At 36.7% G+C, this 18,440-nt stretch overlaps 4 protein-coding genes across 4 annotated transcripts; all 4 read right to left on the bottom strand.

Annotated features, from left to right (window-relative positions):
• Window positions 1–2,052: 2,052 nt before the first annotated feature.
• On the bottom strand, window positions 2,053–3,573 carry LSM04_009705 (uncharacterized protein; the record flags this gene model as incomplete). The annotated part of the gene is made up of 1 exon (XM_067339080.1): window positions 2,053–3,573. One exon carries the CDS (start codon window positions 3,571–3,573, stop codon window positions 2,053–2,055), a length of 1,521 nt encoding a protein of 506 aa, XP_067188089.1.
• A 491-nt stretch (window positions 3,574–4,064) lies between these two features.
• LSM04_003304 (Phosphatidylinositol N-acetylglucosaminyltransferase subunit C) lies at window positions 4,065–5,072 on the bottom strand (the record flags this gene model as incomplete). The annotated part of the gene is made up of 1 exon (XM_067339078.1): window positions 4,065–5,072. The coding sequence occupies one exon, from the start codon at window positions 5,070–5,072 to the stop codon at window positions 4,065–4,067; it is 1,008 nt and encodes a 335-aa protein (XP_067187822.1).
• Window positions 5,073–5,659: 587 nt separating this feature from the next.
• Window positions 5,660–15,508, bottom strand: LSM04_008474 (uncharacterized protein; the record flags this gene model as incomplete). Its single annotated transcript, XM_067339077.1, has 1 exon — window positions 5,660–15,508. One exon carries the CDS (start codon window positions 15,506–15,508, stop codon window positions 5,660–5,662), a length of 9,849 nt encoding a protein of 3,282 aa, XP_067188038.1.
• A 466-nt stretch (window positions 15,509–15,974) lies between these two features.
• On the bottom strand, window positions 15,975–18,383 carry LSM04_004321 (Conserved oligomeric Golgi complex; the record flags this gene model as incomplete). The annotated part of the gene is made up of 1 exon (XM_067339076.1): window positions 15,975–18,383. One exon carries the CDS (start codon window positions 18,381–18,383, stop codon window positions 15,975–15,977), a length of 2,409 nt encoding a protein of 802 aa, XP_067187855.1.
• Window positions 18,384–18,440: the final 57 nt, after the last annotated feature.

Genomic DNA, 18,440 nt, shown 5'->3' with positions numbered 1-18,440 from the left:
TACAACTAACACTGCACAAGATGTCCACATCTGGCCTTGTCAGTGTTACCAGGCGTGATTAAATGTCCCTTCTGGACGCTGTTATTTGTAAAGGGGAGAAAGATAGAGCAATAAAATAACTAAAGAGAAAATAGCTGTAACAAAGATAAATATAGAAAAGCGAGAATAATTAATAATGGTAATAAGAGGGGTAATGGAGATACAAAAAAAAAACTAGCATACAAAAAATCTAACACGGGACCCAAGAATATTCCTTTCAAAATATTCTTTTTTTACCGTTTTCTCAATTCTTCTCATGTCCTCAGATAACTTATCTTCTCAGTTGATACTACGCACTACTCATTATTAATATTCATCGTCGACTTCATTTTTTATTAATTTTATTATATTGTTAATTAATAATAATAATAATAATAATAATAATAATAATAATAATAATAATAATAATATATGAATAATATTCGCACACATTTTTTCTTTCCTTCCTTTTTTATTAGATTTTATTTTACAGTGCACGTAGTAATCAAGAAAAACAACAACACATGACGCAGGGACATGGACACTCAACATTGCCACAACAATGGCCGCAGCATTTACGAAAAGAAAGAAGATTTAAATAATAATAAAAATGTTTTCCCAAAAAAAAAAAAAACAATAAGAAGAAGAAAAACAAAATCTCACCATAAAGAAGAAAATAGAAAAACAAAGTAAAAAAAAAAGTAAAAAAAAAAGCATCGTTAAATCATAGGATGCATACGATAAATATAAATAATTGGGAAGTTATTGTTGGCTGTAGCTGTGTTTGATGTTATCAATACAGAATGATTATGTGTGTGTGTGCTATTTTCAATTCCCCAGTTCAGCATATTCATCAAATTATTCATTCTCTCATCACTCACTCGCTATCCACAGTCTTATGTATATTTACTCATCGGTAGGTATACGTGTATTTTATTTTTTTTTTCTCCTTTCATACAGATACACTCACACTCATAATATATATATATATATATATATATATATATATATAGATAGATAGATAGATACAAAGAGTGAGATTCCGTTAGATTGATAGATGACTGCTTTCTTGGGCGTCCCTTTTTTTTTTCTCATACAGAGAATATTTGAAAAAAATCAGAGATGACTTGATAAAAGTTAGAGATAATCAAGAGTAAAAATCCCGAAGGTTATAATCCTACCAATAATAATAATAATAATAATAATAATAATAATAATAATAATAATAATAATAATAATAATAATAAAACAATCACAACTCTGTAATGAGGAAAAGGAATGAAAAAAGCAACGCACAAAGAACGAAAAAAAAAAAAGAAACAACGACTATTTCAAAAAAAAAAATAAAAACAGGAGAAACAAACTACAGAACAAATCGTGTACTACCACAGGGAACAAGAAAAAAAAAGAAAGCAAACTTTCACCATAACAGACCAAAACGAAAAAAAAAAGATCAATTATCACATTATGTTCACTGCACTTCTCATATAAACACTATTTCATGACCTTTCATCCTTTCTTTTGTTGCTCCATCTTGTTGCCTTCCTTTTAATATTTCATGTATTTCTTACTCTCACACGTTCCCTCCGCTTGCAGATCCAGACACGCATGCATATATATTTACGCTTCTAACTTCTCCCCTTTCATTTTTGTACCTCTGATCATTTTTACCCATATACTTCATTCCTTTTCTTTTTTCCACTCTCCTCACTGGTCCTTTTTCTTTTTTTCTTTTTCTCCTTCTTCTACCCAGCATCGTAGTTTCCCTTCTCAAACTCACACTAAATACATAAAAATATCTCCTCTTCATTGGACAAAATAAGGATGCCCCAACCTATACTCTTCTTCTTATCATCTTTAAATAATAATAATAATAATAATAACAGTAATAATAATAAGATATGGCAAATAATAACCACGATTTAATCAAAATATAGTAATATCCGTAAGATAAAGAAACAACAAGGAGAAATATATAAATAAAGATAAAAAAAGAAAAGAAACACGTTCACTCCCACTTACTTAATCAACTACCTAAATACCGTGAAAAAAGGAATTTTCCTGTTGGCTTTGATGTTTTGCTTTTGCCCACTCCATATCAAAGTCCATGCCCTTTGTTGCTTTAACTGATGTATCCATATCTACAGCTGTATTCTCTGGAGTAGCAACAGACATAACAATATTGATTGCCCGCATAATTCGTTCCAGTGCATCTTCATCTTCATCATCGTCAAAAAGTCGCATTTCCTCATCTCCCTCACGTAATAAACTTCCATTAAGTTTGTTCTGTCGGGTAGCAGCAGTTTCACCACCAAAAAGTGGAATTTGTGTATTTTCCTGCTGTACACGAAGAGGTGATGTCGTTCTGCTACCGATTCCTGTGTTTACCTCGTCTAACAAGGCCTGAGGAACGTATTGTTCTTCATTTGCAAACAATTCTTGGGAATCGGATCGCATATATTGCAAATTTCCAGCTTCTTGTTTATCTACTTCTTCCTTTTCCAAATCACTCTCACGTTGAACAGAAAGCATTGGACTTGTAGAAATGGGTACAGGCGGAATGGGGCGACTTTGCTGCAATACCTCTCCTTTACTCTCTTTATGTTGATCCTGCATTTGTTTAACTATTTCTTGTTTCGAGTCAATCATTGCATCTATGGGAATTGGTTCTTTTCGAGGTTTATTACTCGTACTGTATGCAAACGCCGTATAGGAATTAGATTCTAAAGGTGAGGATAGGGAGAGAAGATCACGAAAGAGTGGTTCTGGTCCTTTGATTCGTGATTTCACTTCTAATTCAAGATCGGCATCTGAAACACCAATAGCCATTGGAGGCACTGGACGTGGAAGTGTTCGTCGTGCGGCCACAACACCGGATTTTGTTGTAAGCGCTGCGTCACTGATGGCTGCCCAAGTATCACTTCCAATGGGCGTTGGAATAGGAATTAATTTCCTTTTTGTTTCTGTGGCTTTGGACATACCAATGGGTGTGACTGTGGTGGTCGTGGTAACCATCGTGGTAGTAGTAGTGGTGGTAGTCGTAACAGTGGTAGTAGCATTGTTAGGGGTTCCGTCTACTACTGTATCGGCAACAACGGCCCTTTTCGTTTGATTGCCTAAATTATTCACATTCACACGATTAGTATTAATATTATTAGTATTAGTATTAGTAGTGTCATTATTTACGGCACGGAGGGGCATTCCCCGGTAGAAGTTCTGCATACCGACAAATGCCTGTAAAATTGTTTTGCGGGCGACGGACTCACCAGCGGCGGGGGATGCCCGTGCGAGTGACGGCATCCAATCACTGTTACAAGCAGCGAAGTTCATTCGTGCGAGACCCGACGTTGTTTTATCCTGCAGTGTTGTCGTTGATACTGTATTATTATTATTATTATTGTTATTGTTAATACTAGTATTATTAGTAGTAGAAGTATCATTGGTGTCTGGCGGGTGGATATGTGCGGAGGAGACGACGGTTCCGCCCACACCACCGGTGGTGTGGGCGCTAGAGCGGACGAGGGAATAACCACCGTAGTAGCCTTGAGCAGGCATGATTCTTTCTTTTCTTTTTTATCCAGTTCTTCCTACTTTCCTTTTTTTTTTGTCTTCTTTTTCAGAAATCTTAGTATCCCCTTCTATATATATATATATATATATATATATATTTATTTATTTATTTATTTATTTATTTAGGTTCTCTGCCTTATTGTTGGTATTTGGTTTTAGTTTGGCGAGTTTGTTTTTTTCTACTTTCTTCTCTCTCCTTCTTCTCTACTGTTTGCAATGCTAAATGGAAAGGACAGAAAACTAAAGGACTATGCAATATCAAAAAAGAAAAAGAAAAGGAGAAATTAATGTATTTCACTATTATTATTATTTTTTCCTCAACATCCAATATTATAAACAGTTTCATATATATGTATTCTTTATGGTTTATTGAAGAATAACACAGAAATAGATGGGGGTAGAGCAAAAAAATTGTAATCATAGACACACACACACAAACAAAGAAAAAAAAAATATATATACTAATATATTGTGTATTACCGCAGTAAACCTGCATTTGCCCATTCTGCTGCAGCTGCACTATTGGTTGGTTTCGCCTCATCCCATGGTCCATTAATTTGTTTTTTCATACTTCCATGCAGTGTCAAAAAACACCATGGAATAACTAACGATACCGACACCACAAGTAAACAATACAAAACCGCAACTATTGGTACTTGTATTAAACAACCCGCCGCAAGTCCACATAACGCAAATGTTAGACCCACATGTGCCGTTAACGACGTACGCTTAAGATGATGTCGTGGAATAGGTGAAAGTGTAAAGCAGAGAATACCAAACGTAATAAGGGCTCCACTATGAAATGGACTTTGAATACGAGAAGCCATAAGAATTGTACCAAAAGTTGCCGCATTAATTGCTACATTTTGTTGATACTTCTCTGTATAACAATTAAGATAATTATAATCGGTTCGCAAAACATGTACACACATAGCAAACGTACTAAGCGCTACAATGGTATCATTGCTATACGTCACGGTTAATGTCTGTAGTGCTGGTGAAAGTAATATAAGTATAGCCACTAATGGAAGGACTTGTCTTCCCAGATCTACTACATGCTGCATTAGTGGTGTTGGTATTTCGCCACACTCCAAGGCCAGTTGACGTCGTAAATGCACATAAAATACAAATGAGAGGGCAAATAGTGTGGCATTGATCCATAATAATGCATAGACATTTACCCGTTCAGCTAATATCATGGCAAATACAAATAAAAAAAAGACGACAAATGATAATTGTTGTACAATAACAAACGTATCCATAACTACCTTTCCATACTCATACGTTTTCAAATTTACATTTTGCCGTAAATCCTGCATAAACTGTGCTGGATCTACATAATTATCTTCATACGGTTGTCGTTCATATAACACTTTACGCCATCCACGAACTACACCCCCTGTGGGAGATCCCAGCTGTAGTGAAGCCAGGGAGACTTCATCACTGCTATTTGCTAAATGAACACGAGATCGATCTCCAGACATTTAGCAATTCAAATATTAATCAATTCTCTTTTATGTATTTATTTATTTATTTTTGTTTTCGTTGTTTGTTTGTTTTTTTAAGGCAATCGGAAACAATAAAAAAAAGGAAACCAAACAATAAAAGGGTGAGAGAAAAAACAAAACACACGTGAATAGCTCCAAAAACAATATGGAAGAAAATAAAAAGACAGACGTCATCACACAAACACACAAAAAAAAAAACTCAGAAAAAAAAATATATATATAGAAAGCAAGAAAATAAAACATATAAATATATATATTAGGGGAACAAATAAGAAAGAAAAAACATATAAAACCGTACGTGTGGTTCCCTTTACTCAGCTTAATCTCCCTTTCTTCACTGTATATCTTCCTTCTCAATATTTCCCTGTAACCTTCTCACTTTATTTCTTTTTCTCTCTTTCGTATATATATACATATATATATATATATATATATATATATATATACGAAAGATAGGGGGATTGATACAGAGAAAGATAAAAAGGAAGATACACAGAGAAGAAAACCAAAAACAGAAGGAAAATAGAAAAAAAAAACAGCAACGCCATATGCTTCTCTTGTTATTACTGTTCCACACGCAAAAGAGAAAGTGACCCTTCAGTGGATCCACAAACAATAACTTGAGGATTTAACGGGTGACTTGAGCAGCAAGAAAGGGTGCTTTCAACATGTGATAATGAACACGGAATAGATCGAAGAACTGTGAGATAAAATGAATGCAAAAAGACAACTACTCCATTGCCAATTTCCGTTGAATTAGATGTTGTAAACGGTGCTGTGGTGATGAGAATATATTGCCTTGGTGTAGTACACCAACTCGTAATTCGTCCAGAAACTGGTATAGAACGCATAATTACACCATTCATGCTAATTTGATGTATCACATTATCTGTCATGGAAGCATATAAAATATTTGGCAAATAACATGATGCCTGAATCAAAACACGATCAATCGCAAACCGTTTGGGATGTCGTAAACTACGTTCTAATCGACTACTGCTAAGACCATGCAATAATAAAACCCCATCCTTACTAGCAGTTGCAACAATATCAAGTGTGGTATTAATATCCACAGCCGTGGGATTATCTTCATGACCATAAATCGTAAAAAGAAGATCCACTCGTAATTTTCCACGTCCATGTTGTAAATGACAACTCCAGACAATAAACATTGTATCATCACCACCAGTTACAACATATTTACTATCTGAACTTGCCGCTATACGTATCACACGAGCACGATGGGCACTAAGGCGTTCTTCTGCAATAGTAGATGATGAATCTAATGGGCGAATTACAAATGTATTATCAAATAAACCACCAAGAGCGACGAAGACTTCATTCTCAAAGCATAATACCGCTATATTTTCGGTTTCGCAAGGTCCACCCATTCTACTCGTAATACTTGGAACTACTCCAGGTGGAAAGGGTGGTATTCGCCGTTCAAATTCCTCTGCCATTTCAAAACTTGCTCGTCCTCGCACATTACCACCAACAAAGATACGATTAGATGGTAAAACGGTTGTGGTTACCGATGTAGAATCCACAGGGGTTTGAAGAGTATTTGTATTAACCGTTTCAATAGTTATATTACTATTAGTAACTAAGGGAGAAGAACCAGCTGATACTGTCGTTTTCAAATTAGTAGTAGTAGTAGTAGTAGTAGTAGTAGTAGTACGATCAATTGCACGTTCTGCTCGTTTTGTAATCGTTGTAATTGAAAGTCTAAAAAGAAAAGCGGCACCACTTCCAGCAACAATAAGAACACGATCGGATCCAAGTACGGCAACACGAGCCACACGAGAACATAAACGGGAAATATCAACCCATTTTAAACTTAATGAACATTTAATAGGATCTGCTACTTCTTGTGAACGTCTTTCAACGTGATGTTTGGTAAATAATTGAATAGGTGTTTGTCCAATATTATCAAGAGAATCAATAAGAAGTTTTTCATCCACATCATTACCTCGATTTTTATCTAATTCTTCATATGAATGCCAGTTAAAAACATTAAGAGCAGCAATTGCTTCTTTACCTCGTTGTTTATATCCAAATATCAAATCAATCCAATGATGAAGCATAGATGAAACATAATCACACTCAAGTGCTTCTCGCATACGATAAACAAACTCATATGGATCGCCATGAGCCCATGGTGGAAGTTCAAGCGAATCCATTTGTCTTCCATCTTGTTTATATCCATAGTTTACATGATTCGTGTTCATACATAACTCCGGTAAATAATACAATTCCGGTATAAGTTCCCGTACATCTTGAGAATTTGTTTTTACCCCATACCAACATGCTGCCATGGAATGAAACATACGATCTGCATGATCAAAATGACCTCCTTGTAAAATAATTTGTAACGTTGTATATGGTTCTAATCGAATCATATAATATAATGCCACAGCTGGAGAACTATAATGTGTAAAGTAATGCGCCGGAACATCTCCCATTTGTTTTGTCTCTTCATAACGCATCTCCACTCGTGCACGACTATTGAAACCACCACAAATACCAATTGGTAATGTAAAATCACGAAAGGTGTCACCATCCTCCAAGTTAAGCTGTTCACTGGTATAATCTGCTATAACCCATGGGAAAACAGGATATTGGGTTAAATCATTTATAGTACGACCACCAAAGAAATTTAACCAGATAAGATATTCAAAATTAGAAATATCACGATCACGCCATTGTTCCATACGTCGCCAAAGAAGAGATTCTTTTTTTGCATTTTCTTGAAATACACGTAATGGAAGATATGGTATTTTATGTCTTTCAGCCGCAGTTCGTACATTACTTACAGCCGCACGCATATCAGAAACTGTAGCAAAATTAATTAATACACTTCGTCCATCTCGAAACCATAATTCTAAAGCACTACGCCGCATACGAAATCTTCGTCCTGGTGCTAATACAGCCGCATGACCAGAAGGGTAAATAATACTACCTGGTTTAATAAGAAAAGATTCTGCCTCTTCTGCTATTCGTTGGTTATATGCTTTATTTTCATCATCAAAAAATATACAAAGTTCGCTTTCTCGTATCATTAAAGTGGCACTCCAACAATGCATCATATATGGAACTTCACAAGGCATAGAAAATTGTACAGTGGATTTAGCTTCTAAATTTGTTGGAATATTAGGAATATTACTTATATCTTCCTCTTCATCATTTTGTAAATCTTCAGTAGAAAGTAAAACATTTTCTCCACCACTTAAACGAAGGGGTTGTTTTACAGATACTTGATTATTAGAAGAACATGTTCCCATTGGAGTAATATTCGCATGATTAGTACCATTAGAATCAAATTGTATTTTTCGACGAATAAGTAATTGCTGTTCAACTTCTAAAAGACGAACGTAATTGGTACTATGTTGACCTGCAGGATCAATATCCCATATAGTACCTTTACAACGCTCAAGAAAACGAGTCCAAACACTATTAAAAGTTACTATAGCTAAAGTTCTTGCAGCTTGTGGGGTATATCGATCTGATAATGCTATTATATTCTCTGTTTCACTTCCAGGGAATTGTAAACGTTGTTCCAATGCATCTAGCATAGTTTTACGAGCTACATTAAGATTTGTAATAATTTCATGTAATTTTTCTACCGTTTTAGTATGTTCTTGTTCGATAAATCTTACCATACCTTTATCTGTTAATTGATCTCGTTCCATTACTAGAGTACATTGACTTATGAATACATCATAATCTTGGCGAGAGGCAACTTCCACAAAATCTCTAATAGAATGTTTACAATCTGTTTCACATAACCATTCTAATGTTCCCTTACGCATTTGTGGAGCCGTTTCATCTAAAGGAATTTCTGAGTTAAAAATTTGCATTTGACTAAACGCTTTCTTTTGAAGAGCGCATATTAATTGAATACAATAAAGAATTTCAACATTGGCATCCTCGAATCGTATAGAAGGTCCTTGTACCGAAAAACGTAAACGTCTATCAAGAAGTTCATGTAAACTAAGAATCATAATCATACAACCAGAAAGTGGAGAATGTTCTTTCTGTTCTATTGATTGCCGTCGCAAAAGAAGAAAAGATCCTTGTACATTATCTAACAATTGTACCCATCGAGAAGCAAGAAGAATAATATTATCCACCTGTAACCGATCACGTAGTGTAAACCCACAAACAACTCGAAATAAACGTACAAAAAGACGATGAAATCCTCCTTTTCGAAGGCGTCTTCCCTGTAAATGATGTTCCCCAGCCACACCACTACCACTACTACTACTACTACTAACACCACCAGCACCGATCCCAATATTAATACCACTACTACTTCCGCCTACAGCTGCACTCGGATTACTACCCATTCCATTGGAATTTAGTATAGCACTATGAATACTAAGAAGATCCATCGTACTTACAGCAAGAGCTGTATGCATCCAAACTCCATCAGAGGCAGAACGAATCCATGTTGTATCACCTGTTAAAAATAACATACCATCTGGTGCGTCATCTCCACTATGTTGCCGATGTAAATTCTGTCCCTGTTGTTCATGTTCGTGTGATTTACCTTTTTCTTTTTCTTGTTCTTGTTGTTCTTGTGCTTCCTTTTGTAGTAACATCTTACGTCCAGCAACTGAAACTACTAATTCTCCCACTTCTGTATAACCGCGTTTACGCTGCGGTTCCGACTGTCTTGTTACTCCATACACTTGATATATAGTAGCGGAGTAAAAAAGAACATCTTCTATTAAAAATAAAAGCGCGGTAAAATTTGAAGCAGCTAATTGACTACCAAGACCAAAATGGGCTCCAGTAATAGATCGATTACGGCCTGCAATAAAACCAATATATTCCTTTACAACACCCAATAATACAGCATTAAGAAGAATATGAGCACGTTTTTGAATAAGATAGGCTACTAATAATTCTAACTCTGATGCTCCATATGTCTCTTGAAGAAGAACTTGAAATATAACTCTTGTAAAAACAGTACTTGTAGTGGTTAAAAAATTAGATTCTTTTTCAATCTCATCATCACTTAATTCTTCTTCAGAAAGATAAACATCTACAATACTTGCGTACCATCCAGGAACTGAAACTATTGTCCTCCATGCAGTAGAATCTTGTTGCAAGAGAATAGAAATATCTAACATAGTTTTACTCTTCATTTCTTTATCCTGACAACTTTTCATTAGTTGCAATAATGGTGTTAAAACTGGGGCAAACACAATTTTATCATTATTTCCTAAAGGAATACTCTCATTTAATGAGACATCAAATCTACCAGTAAGAGCAGCACGAAAAGTTTCATATAATTTATAGTCCATTATTGTAGTTTGAAGCTTTTCTCGTAACCATGATAAAGAAACATCACATTCAACATGAACAGCTTCATGCGCTATTAGTAAAGTAGGGTTTAATAATTCCTGGGTTCGTCGAGAACGACTTACAAGTAAACAAAAGAGTAAAAGTGCTTCATTTCTAACCATAACACGTGTATCACTTAATAACGGAATAAGAAGTAATGCAAAATTTCGTCTCCCTAATAGTGCAGCAAGAAGTGAACTTCTCGTTGCAACAAGAATACGAATATGTTTTAGTATTTCAATTAATAGAAACGTTTCCCTAGATTCTAAGTTAACACTAAAAAGACGTAAAATAGCATCAACATCATTCATATTTACAGGATCTAGCATAACTGCTTCCATAAGACCAAACATTTCTTCTCGCATTTCTATATCATGTGAAGAATTACTATTGTACACATAGACAACTTCACTCACAATAAAATTAGGTAAATCTAGACCACGTAAACGTCGATGTAATTCACTACTTGTACCACAAATAACATTTTGAACTTGAATAAGCATTAATTGTGTTTTCTTTGCACAGGCATGAAGAAGATCTCCTGACAGAAAAAGTGCACTATATGCTGCATCAAATATAGCACCATCTGGAAGGAGTGCAGTACATATATTACAGAGTCTTTGTGGAAGGTTAGCCGAATGATAATTCACAAATTGTTGTAAAACTTGAGAAATTATAGGAAAAAGTCCAACTTCTAATAAATCTGCACGTACAATATTACTTAAAAGAAGAGATTCCACAAGTTTTAGTACATCATCTACTGCTTTACATGTAGTCTCTGATACTTCCTTACGTTTTATCGATGGTACACGTAACTGAAAAGGTAATTGTGGATTCACTAATAGTACTAATAACGGTACAACTACTGTATGAAGTGCACCCAATACACAAATAGAATCCATAATACTATTTGTATTACATGCTAGTGTTCCTTCATATGTAATGAGAGGCCATTCAGTCGGTTTACCTCGCAAGAGTGCTGCTAAATTATGCAACTGCCCTCGTTCCCCAAAACGTGGGTCTACATAAACTAAAACATTTGCTGCATTATGACGTACCCCTAATGCGACAGGTTGTGGTTGTTGTTGTTGTTGTTGTTGTTGCGCTTCTGAAACTTGTTGTGCAGCTATGAGTTCTGTAATCTCTCGCTGAGTTAAGTTTCGACTCCACACATAGACCGCACTCATCTGTCCTGTAAAAGTTCCACTGTAGGATCGCTGCTCCACCGCCTCCCCTCTTGTGCCAATGAAGAAGAATCCCCGCATAAGGGCTGGGTAGGGGATTCCTTTAATCGCCGTCACCTCCAGCCCATTGAGAAACAGCTGCAGCTCTGTGGCTGCGAATGGAAAAGCGGGTGGTCGATGTACGAGGGCGAGGTGTACCCAGGTATCTATGGGGAGCTGACAGTCAATATCCACATCCCGTGTGGGGCGGTGTGGGTTGGCCACGGCCGCGGCGGCGACCACCCGCAGTCCAGCAGCCGTGATGGCGAGTTCGAGGGCGGGCCGGCGGTCGGGGCCGTGGAGGGCGAAGACGGCCTGCGGGAGGGGGCGGGCCTCGCGGCGGAGCCACAAACTGACGGTGTAACCGTCCGGCGGGAAGTCCGGCAGCACCGCCCGCAGCCCCGTCGCCCCGCTGCGCTCGCGGAAGGCGATGAAGTCCCGCCGCTCCGCCCGCCGCGTGAGTCGGGCGTGTGAGGCGCAGTGGAGGACTTCCACCACGAGGGGGATCAGACGGCGGCGCTCCTCCTCGCCAGGGGTGTGGGCAATACTCATGAGGAACTGCTTCGTCTCCCGCACACTGATGTGGTGGCTCGCAATTGTCATGATGAGCTCCAGGAGCATCTCCAGAAGGGCCGTTCCAGAGACAATGGGAATAAGGGCCGTAAGGGGCTCAAACAGACCCGCATTCGCTACCATCCATAGTGAGGCAAGGGAACTTTTTACGGTTTGGCAAAGACGAGCAAGAAGATACTCTAATGCATCACGGTGTTTCTCTTTAAATTCACTCACCTTGGTAAACATACGCAAAAGTGGAACTAGTAGTTCAGGATTTTGTATAACAGTTTCTTCACTATAAGTTTCAGATAAAGTATGGGAGACATATTTCTTTCGTATTGAGTGAGAGTCTGATTTCTCTTCATTATAGTCCTCTTCATATACTGGTGAAAGCATACAACGAAGAAACTGTAACCATGATCCTCCTCCTCCTCCTCCATGGGATGTATTACCAAACCAGGCATTTTTAAAACATTCTACTATTTCTTCGGCACTAACCGTTTTAAAAAGTTGTGCACGTAATGCAGGATTTCCACGTATAATCATAACAATAGTACGCACAATACATGAAATACCATATAAAGTTTTTACTCCATTCCATGGTAAAACAGTACGATGCATTAAAAGAAGAAAAATATCTGGCGTAGTACCTGTAAGACCACAAAGAATATTTTGTAATTGTCGTGCTGGACCCCAACAAAGTGAATCTGATCCTAAAGCATGAATAGAAGTACGAATACAATATAAAATAGATATAAAAAATTGATCTTGTTCATCCGCATTTAATGGTGCTATTACATCTGATCCTCCAGTTTCTAATTGTGCACATTTACCAAGAGAATCCCAAATATATTTTACCAATGTCATCATTCGTTTCGGATATTCTGATTCAGGGCATCGATAAGAAAGAAGTGAGATAAGCATATTTTCTGCATCATGTCTGATATCTTTTACTGTAAGAAGAGAAAGAGCCATACCTGCTTGATTTACTAATATACCTTCTTGTACTTCTGGTATATGAAGTAATTGTGTAAGTAAATATGTTACCCATTCTCTAACATCACCTAACCGCCTCTCATTTATAGTTGAAATACTAAGTTTATTAGCTATGGCGGCAAACATTGATATACCATTATTTTGAAGAATAGCATTTATAATAGCAGTAGATTTTGGACCATGTACTGCAGAAAGTAATATGGCACAAAAAAGAGATAATATATTAGGTATATCATCTGAATTTTTACTTACCGGAAAATTAGTAAGTAAAACATCTAATATAACACTGATTTCACTATCTACACCATCTTCTGGTGATAGAAATAATAATCTTGATGATTCTTCCATTAATAATGACGTTGTTGACGATATTGGACGAGTAAGCATATAATGCACTAAATACACTGATGCGTATAAAAGCCTTGGATCTTCTAAAAATGTTGAAAGTGCACTTTCATAAAAAATGATGCGATATAAACCAGCATTAATAAGTGTATTTAGTATATTATGACGGTAATGTTCTAACGTACCTATATCATTATAAGGTAAAGAAGTTATAGCATATTTCATTAACGTATCATACATACAAGAGGAAGTGCCTATATCATTAGGTGTATCGAGAAATGTCTTTATAATACTTAATTCAATTTCATTTAAGTATCGTAATACTGTAGAATTACGATAAACTTCCGTAGATGTACGTACCAAACGTTGTGTTACTAATAGACCGAGATAACAGTGTAAAAATTCATCTGCACTATCATTTGCTGCTATTCGACCAAATGAAGGACGTGGAAGTAACAATATATGCTCAGAAATATCACGCATACGAAAAGCATTAATATCAACTATAGATTCTAATTCACTTACACACTCTCTTCTTGAAGAAGTATACCCTTCATCATTATGAGCACATTCATACTCTCTCCCTACCACTTTTAATGCTTCCACTAAATTATCAAAAAAGTAGACTAAACCCATAGCATCAATAGTAAACTGAGGACATTCTCGTAAGAATTTATTAACTACTAGTAAACTACATGATAAACGCCGTAAAAGAGAATCCCTCTCTTTTTTTTCATTTGCACCAATAAATCGGGCAAGTTGAACACCTGTACCAGCTAGTGCAACATGTACAGTTTGTTCATTAGGTTTTATGGTTAAATTCAGTATAAGAAGAACAAGTGAAGAAAGAACTTCAGTGATCATTTGTTGTTCTTCTTCCTCTTCTGGTAGGTCTAAACCTGGTGCTCCTTTAGAACAATATAAAAATAAATGCCCACATTCATTCATCATCGTTTCCCTTGTTGCTGATGTATGAAAAATACTATTATTGGTTATAATCGCAGAATCAGATGCGAGAGAATATTGTGGTTCTGGTTGTTCTTGTTGCTGAGAAAGTGATAATTTAGATGGTATCACTGTGGATGACGATGTTGAAGTCCCTCCCAGTATTATGGATGGTTTCATTGCGGGAAAAGAATGTGAAGAAGAACAAGTAGTAGTAGTAGTAGTAGTAGTAGTAGTAGTAGTAGTATCTTTTCGAGAATACGTGATCCCTTTTGCTAACTGATCTCGTGCTAATCCTGTTGCACTTGAGTTTGTTGGTGTTGACCCAACATGCAATGCTAACAAAACTCGTAAAGTATCCCGAAGAAGACTCATAGCAGTACCACGTGGTATAGTAGAGAGTTGTAAATCAGGAGAGAAACTACTACCTGTTTCACTTTCATCAACCGTATCATCCCCCTTTTGGGGAGGAATATCCACATTATCGTTAGCACTAGTACCAATTCCAATTCCACTGGTTCGGCTCATCAGTCGTGAACGCACAAATTGAAGAATTAGCAAGAGATGTTCATCCAATCCTAACTCCAACATACTCGCCGCATTTCTTCCAGAATGTAATGTTACTAACGCATAAATACAATATATGGAATTTTGCAAAAAATGCACCAACTCCATTCCATCAAAAATAGAACAAGCAAGTCGTAGTCGTTGTAGTAAGAGTGCGTGTAGTCGTGTTGGAAGTTCTGGCTGTGATACTGTTGTCTGTTGTAGAAACATTAATACAGATCCTTCAATTCCGGTATCGGAGGAACATGGATATGTGTGAGTTGATGTTTTGCATGTATTTTCTAATTTCACTAACTCCATTTGAATTGCAATAGCAACTGGTGAGGCGAGAAAAGCTAAATAATCATCCAACTCCTTCTGTTCACGTCGTTTCGCATCATTTTCCGCCTCATTAGTTCCTGATTTCTTTATCCCTCCAAAAAACTTTAACATCAACGATGCACGTACACTAGCGTTGAGAGGGAAGAATAGAAATTCCCCACCACAACTGTTTTCTTTCTATTTACCACCTCTCTCACTTTTGTTTTCTTTGTTTTTTTTTTTTTTGGCCTTTTCGTTTTTTTTTTATTACTCTTTTCTTGTGGCTGTATAAACACTCCAAGAGGTTTTAAACGCTACAATTCACAAAGAGGAACAACTCGGCATACACCTCCTTCTTACACTAAAATTAACCCAAGTATTAGCAAAGAGGAAGAAAATGAAAAAATATATATGAAAGAAGAAGGAAAGAAACAGTACTTTTTTATTATTTTATTTTTTATTCCAGTTGGGTGTACAAAGCAAGCAAGCAAAGAAAAAAAAGATATATATATATATATATATATATATATATATATATATATATATAAGAAAATACAGTAACACTACCCAATAATAGTAATGTAGCAAAACAATTACCCTAAACTAAAGTGTCATTTGTGTATTCCGAAACCTTTTTCGGTACATTTGAATCCATACCTTCTTCTTGCTGTTGTTGTTGTTGCTGAATCGTCTCGGTTGCTTCATTTCGCCCATCTGAAGCTGCAGTGATGACAACTGTATTACCCGGTGCAGTAGACATTACAGATATCTCTTCTATACGTTGTTGTTGTTGTTGTTGTTGTTGCTGTGATTGCAATTGTTCTTTATTGTCGATTTGTTGGTGGAGCTGTATTGATGCTATTTCTCGCAATAACTCGTCAAGGCGAACTCGCACTGGCCGTAAAAGAATATCTCGTGTGGATGCGTCTGTAATAAAGACAGCCAATAATTGTTGCTGATCACTCCACTTTTGTTCCGCAGTGCGAACCGCTATTTGAATTTCTTCCGGTTTCTTTCTAGCAATTCCCGCTAATGGGGTGGAAACATCTGTAAAGAGCATTTGCACAATATGTTCACAACAGAGTTTAATTTCACTTTCAACATCTTTTTTAGATTCTCGAGATGATTGTACAATTTCAAGTCGTCGTTGAGCAATTTTACTAAGATCAATATGTTTTTCCACAACGGTGATATTCTCATCAATACGTGAAAGTTCCTCGCGAAGATGTAAGAGATGTCGTAATTGACACATTATTCCTTTTAACACATTATGTTCTCCTCTAACTTGACCCATCATTTTTGCTAATTCCTGAACTTGAATTAAGGTGCAGTGAATAGCTTCCTCTGCGAATACAGAAAAGACAGAAAGCTCTAGTGAAGGATAGAGTAATCGTAATAGAGTCACACAATTGTTAAGAGCCGGAATGTAGATTTCTTCATCAATAGTTTCACTAGAACAAAATTCTTGCACCATCGCCTTTGTAGGAACACATCGAATAATAGATTGACGAAGGAAAACACTTGTACGAAAAACCAATCGTTCTTGAGCATCTTGAATCATTTTTGTAAATAAACCACTAAGTTCAGCAATACTATCTTGTTTGGCAATTGCTCGTTGAATTTCCTCAATAGATTGTGCCAATTCATCCAGTTCATCCACCTGTAATAAACGAGAACGAAAAACATGGTAAACTTCATCTGATATACCTGCCACAAGCTGTGGAAATACTCTTGCTCCAAAGTCTTCACGAAGCCAAACATCATCAAAAACTTCCTTCTCACGTGCAAGTGCTACTTTCATGAGAGAAGCAAGATGACTTACTAATTCTGACATTTGATTCTTATTTGTATCATCACCACAGGAAGCTTCTAACCAATTTTGTAATAATGGACCAACAATAGCTACACGAGTGTCACGATAGACATCCAATATTTCACCATCATTCATCTCATCTTCTGGTTGACCTTCACCTCCACGTGCTTCTAACATACGACGTAGGGAAGCCTTTTCACTGAGTTTATTTCGAAAAACCGAATTAATACGATCAAGAGTTTCAGATGCTATTCGATTTCCCTCACTATTTTCATGAATACCTGCAATAGGAAGAGGTGTAGAGGTATTCATATCTAAAGCAGATTCTTCCATTGCTGCTACCATTGATACAGATCCTAAAGCAGAAGCAGAGAGATCAAGTTTAGTTTGTTGTTTTTTCCCAGTAAAGGCTTCTTTATACACGGTAGAATTAATAGCCGCATTCTGTGCAGAAGATAAGGATTCCACAATAGCATCTTTTAAACATTGAAAGGCCCGTTGCTGCGCTACAGCTAATTTGGTGGCATATGCCTTAGAGGATAGAAATTGTGAATTACGAGATAAGAATTGCATTTCTTCTTCCATCTCTTGTAACATACTTGAATAACGGGCGGAAGTAGCCGATAAAGTGGGTTGTTCTGCCTCACGTGTTAATACCTCAATACGTGAAAAGTGATTAATCATTCGTTGTAGTTCCTCCCGTACCATTTCTAATTTCGTCTTTCGCACCATCAGTGCAGAGGCGTTACTGCTCAAGTGATTACTCTGTTCCTGCACTGCCCCTGTTACATCCCGCATTGAAGATAAACAACTGGAAAGACTGTTAAGAACATTTAAACACTCTTTTCCCATTTGTCGTCCTTCCTGGGCTCGTCGCAGCCACTGGTGTAATCCCTCCACACATGTTTCACACTCCACTCTTGCAATATTCTGCAATGCCGCATCTGTGATCACCACTTCCCCATCGCCCACACTATTGTTATTAGTATTATTATTATTAATAGTATTAGTAGTATAACTATGATAATGATGGCTGCTAGCGGTTGTAGTAGTGGCTTGTAATACCTGTGAGTCCGAACGAGTATTGCCAAATTCCCCTAAACGTTCTGAAAAAGGAATCGCATGTTGGAAACTGCGGGTTATCGGCGCCAGTGCAACATCTAATCGGTGTGTGAACTCCGTGTCGGAGAGCATTTAGTGCAATTTCACTAGGAAATAATAATTATAATAATATTAAAATAATAAACGGTT

Source organism: Trypanosoma melophagium (genome assembly GCF_022059095.1).
Source record: "Trypanosoma melophagium isolate St. Kilda chromosome Unknown ctg4segment1, whole genome shotgun sequence".
NCBI lineage: Eukaryota > Euglenozoa > Kinetoplastea > Trypanosomatida > Trypanosomatidae > Trypanosoma > Trypanosoma melophagium.
The sequence above is the reverse complement of the archived record's forward strand: the minus strand, read 5'-3'. Positions and strand labels throughout refer to the sequence as shown.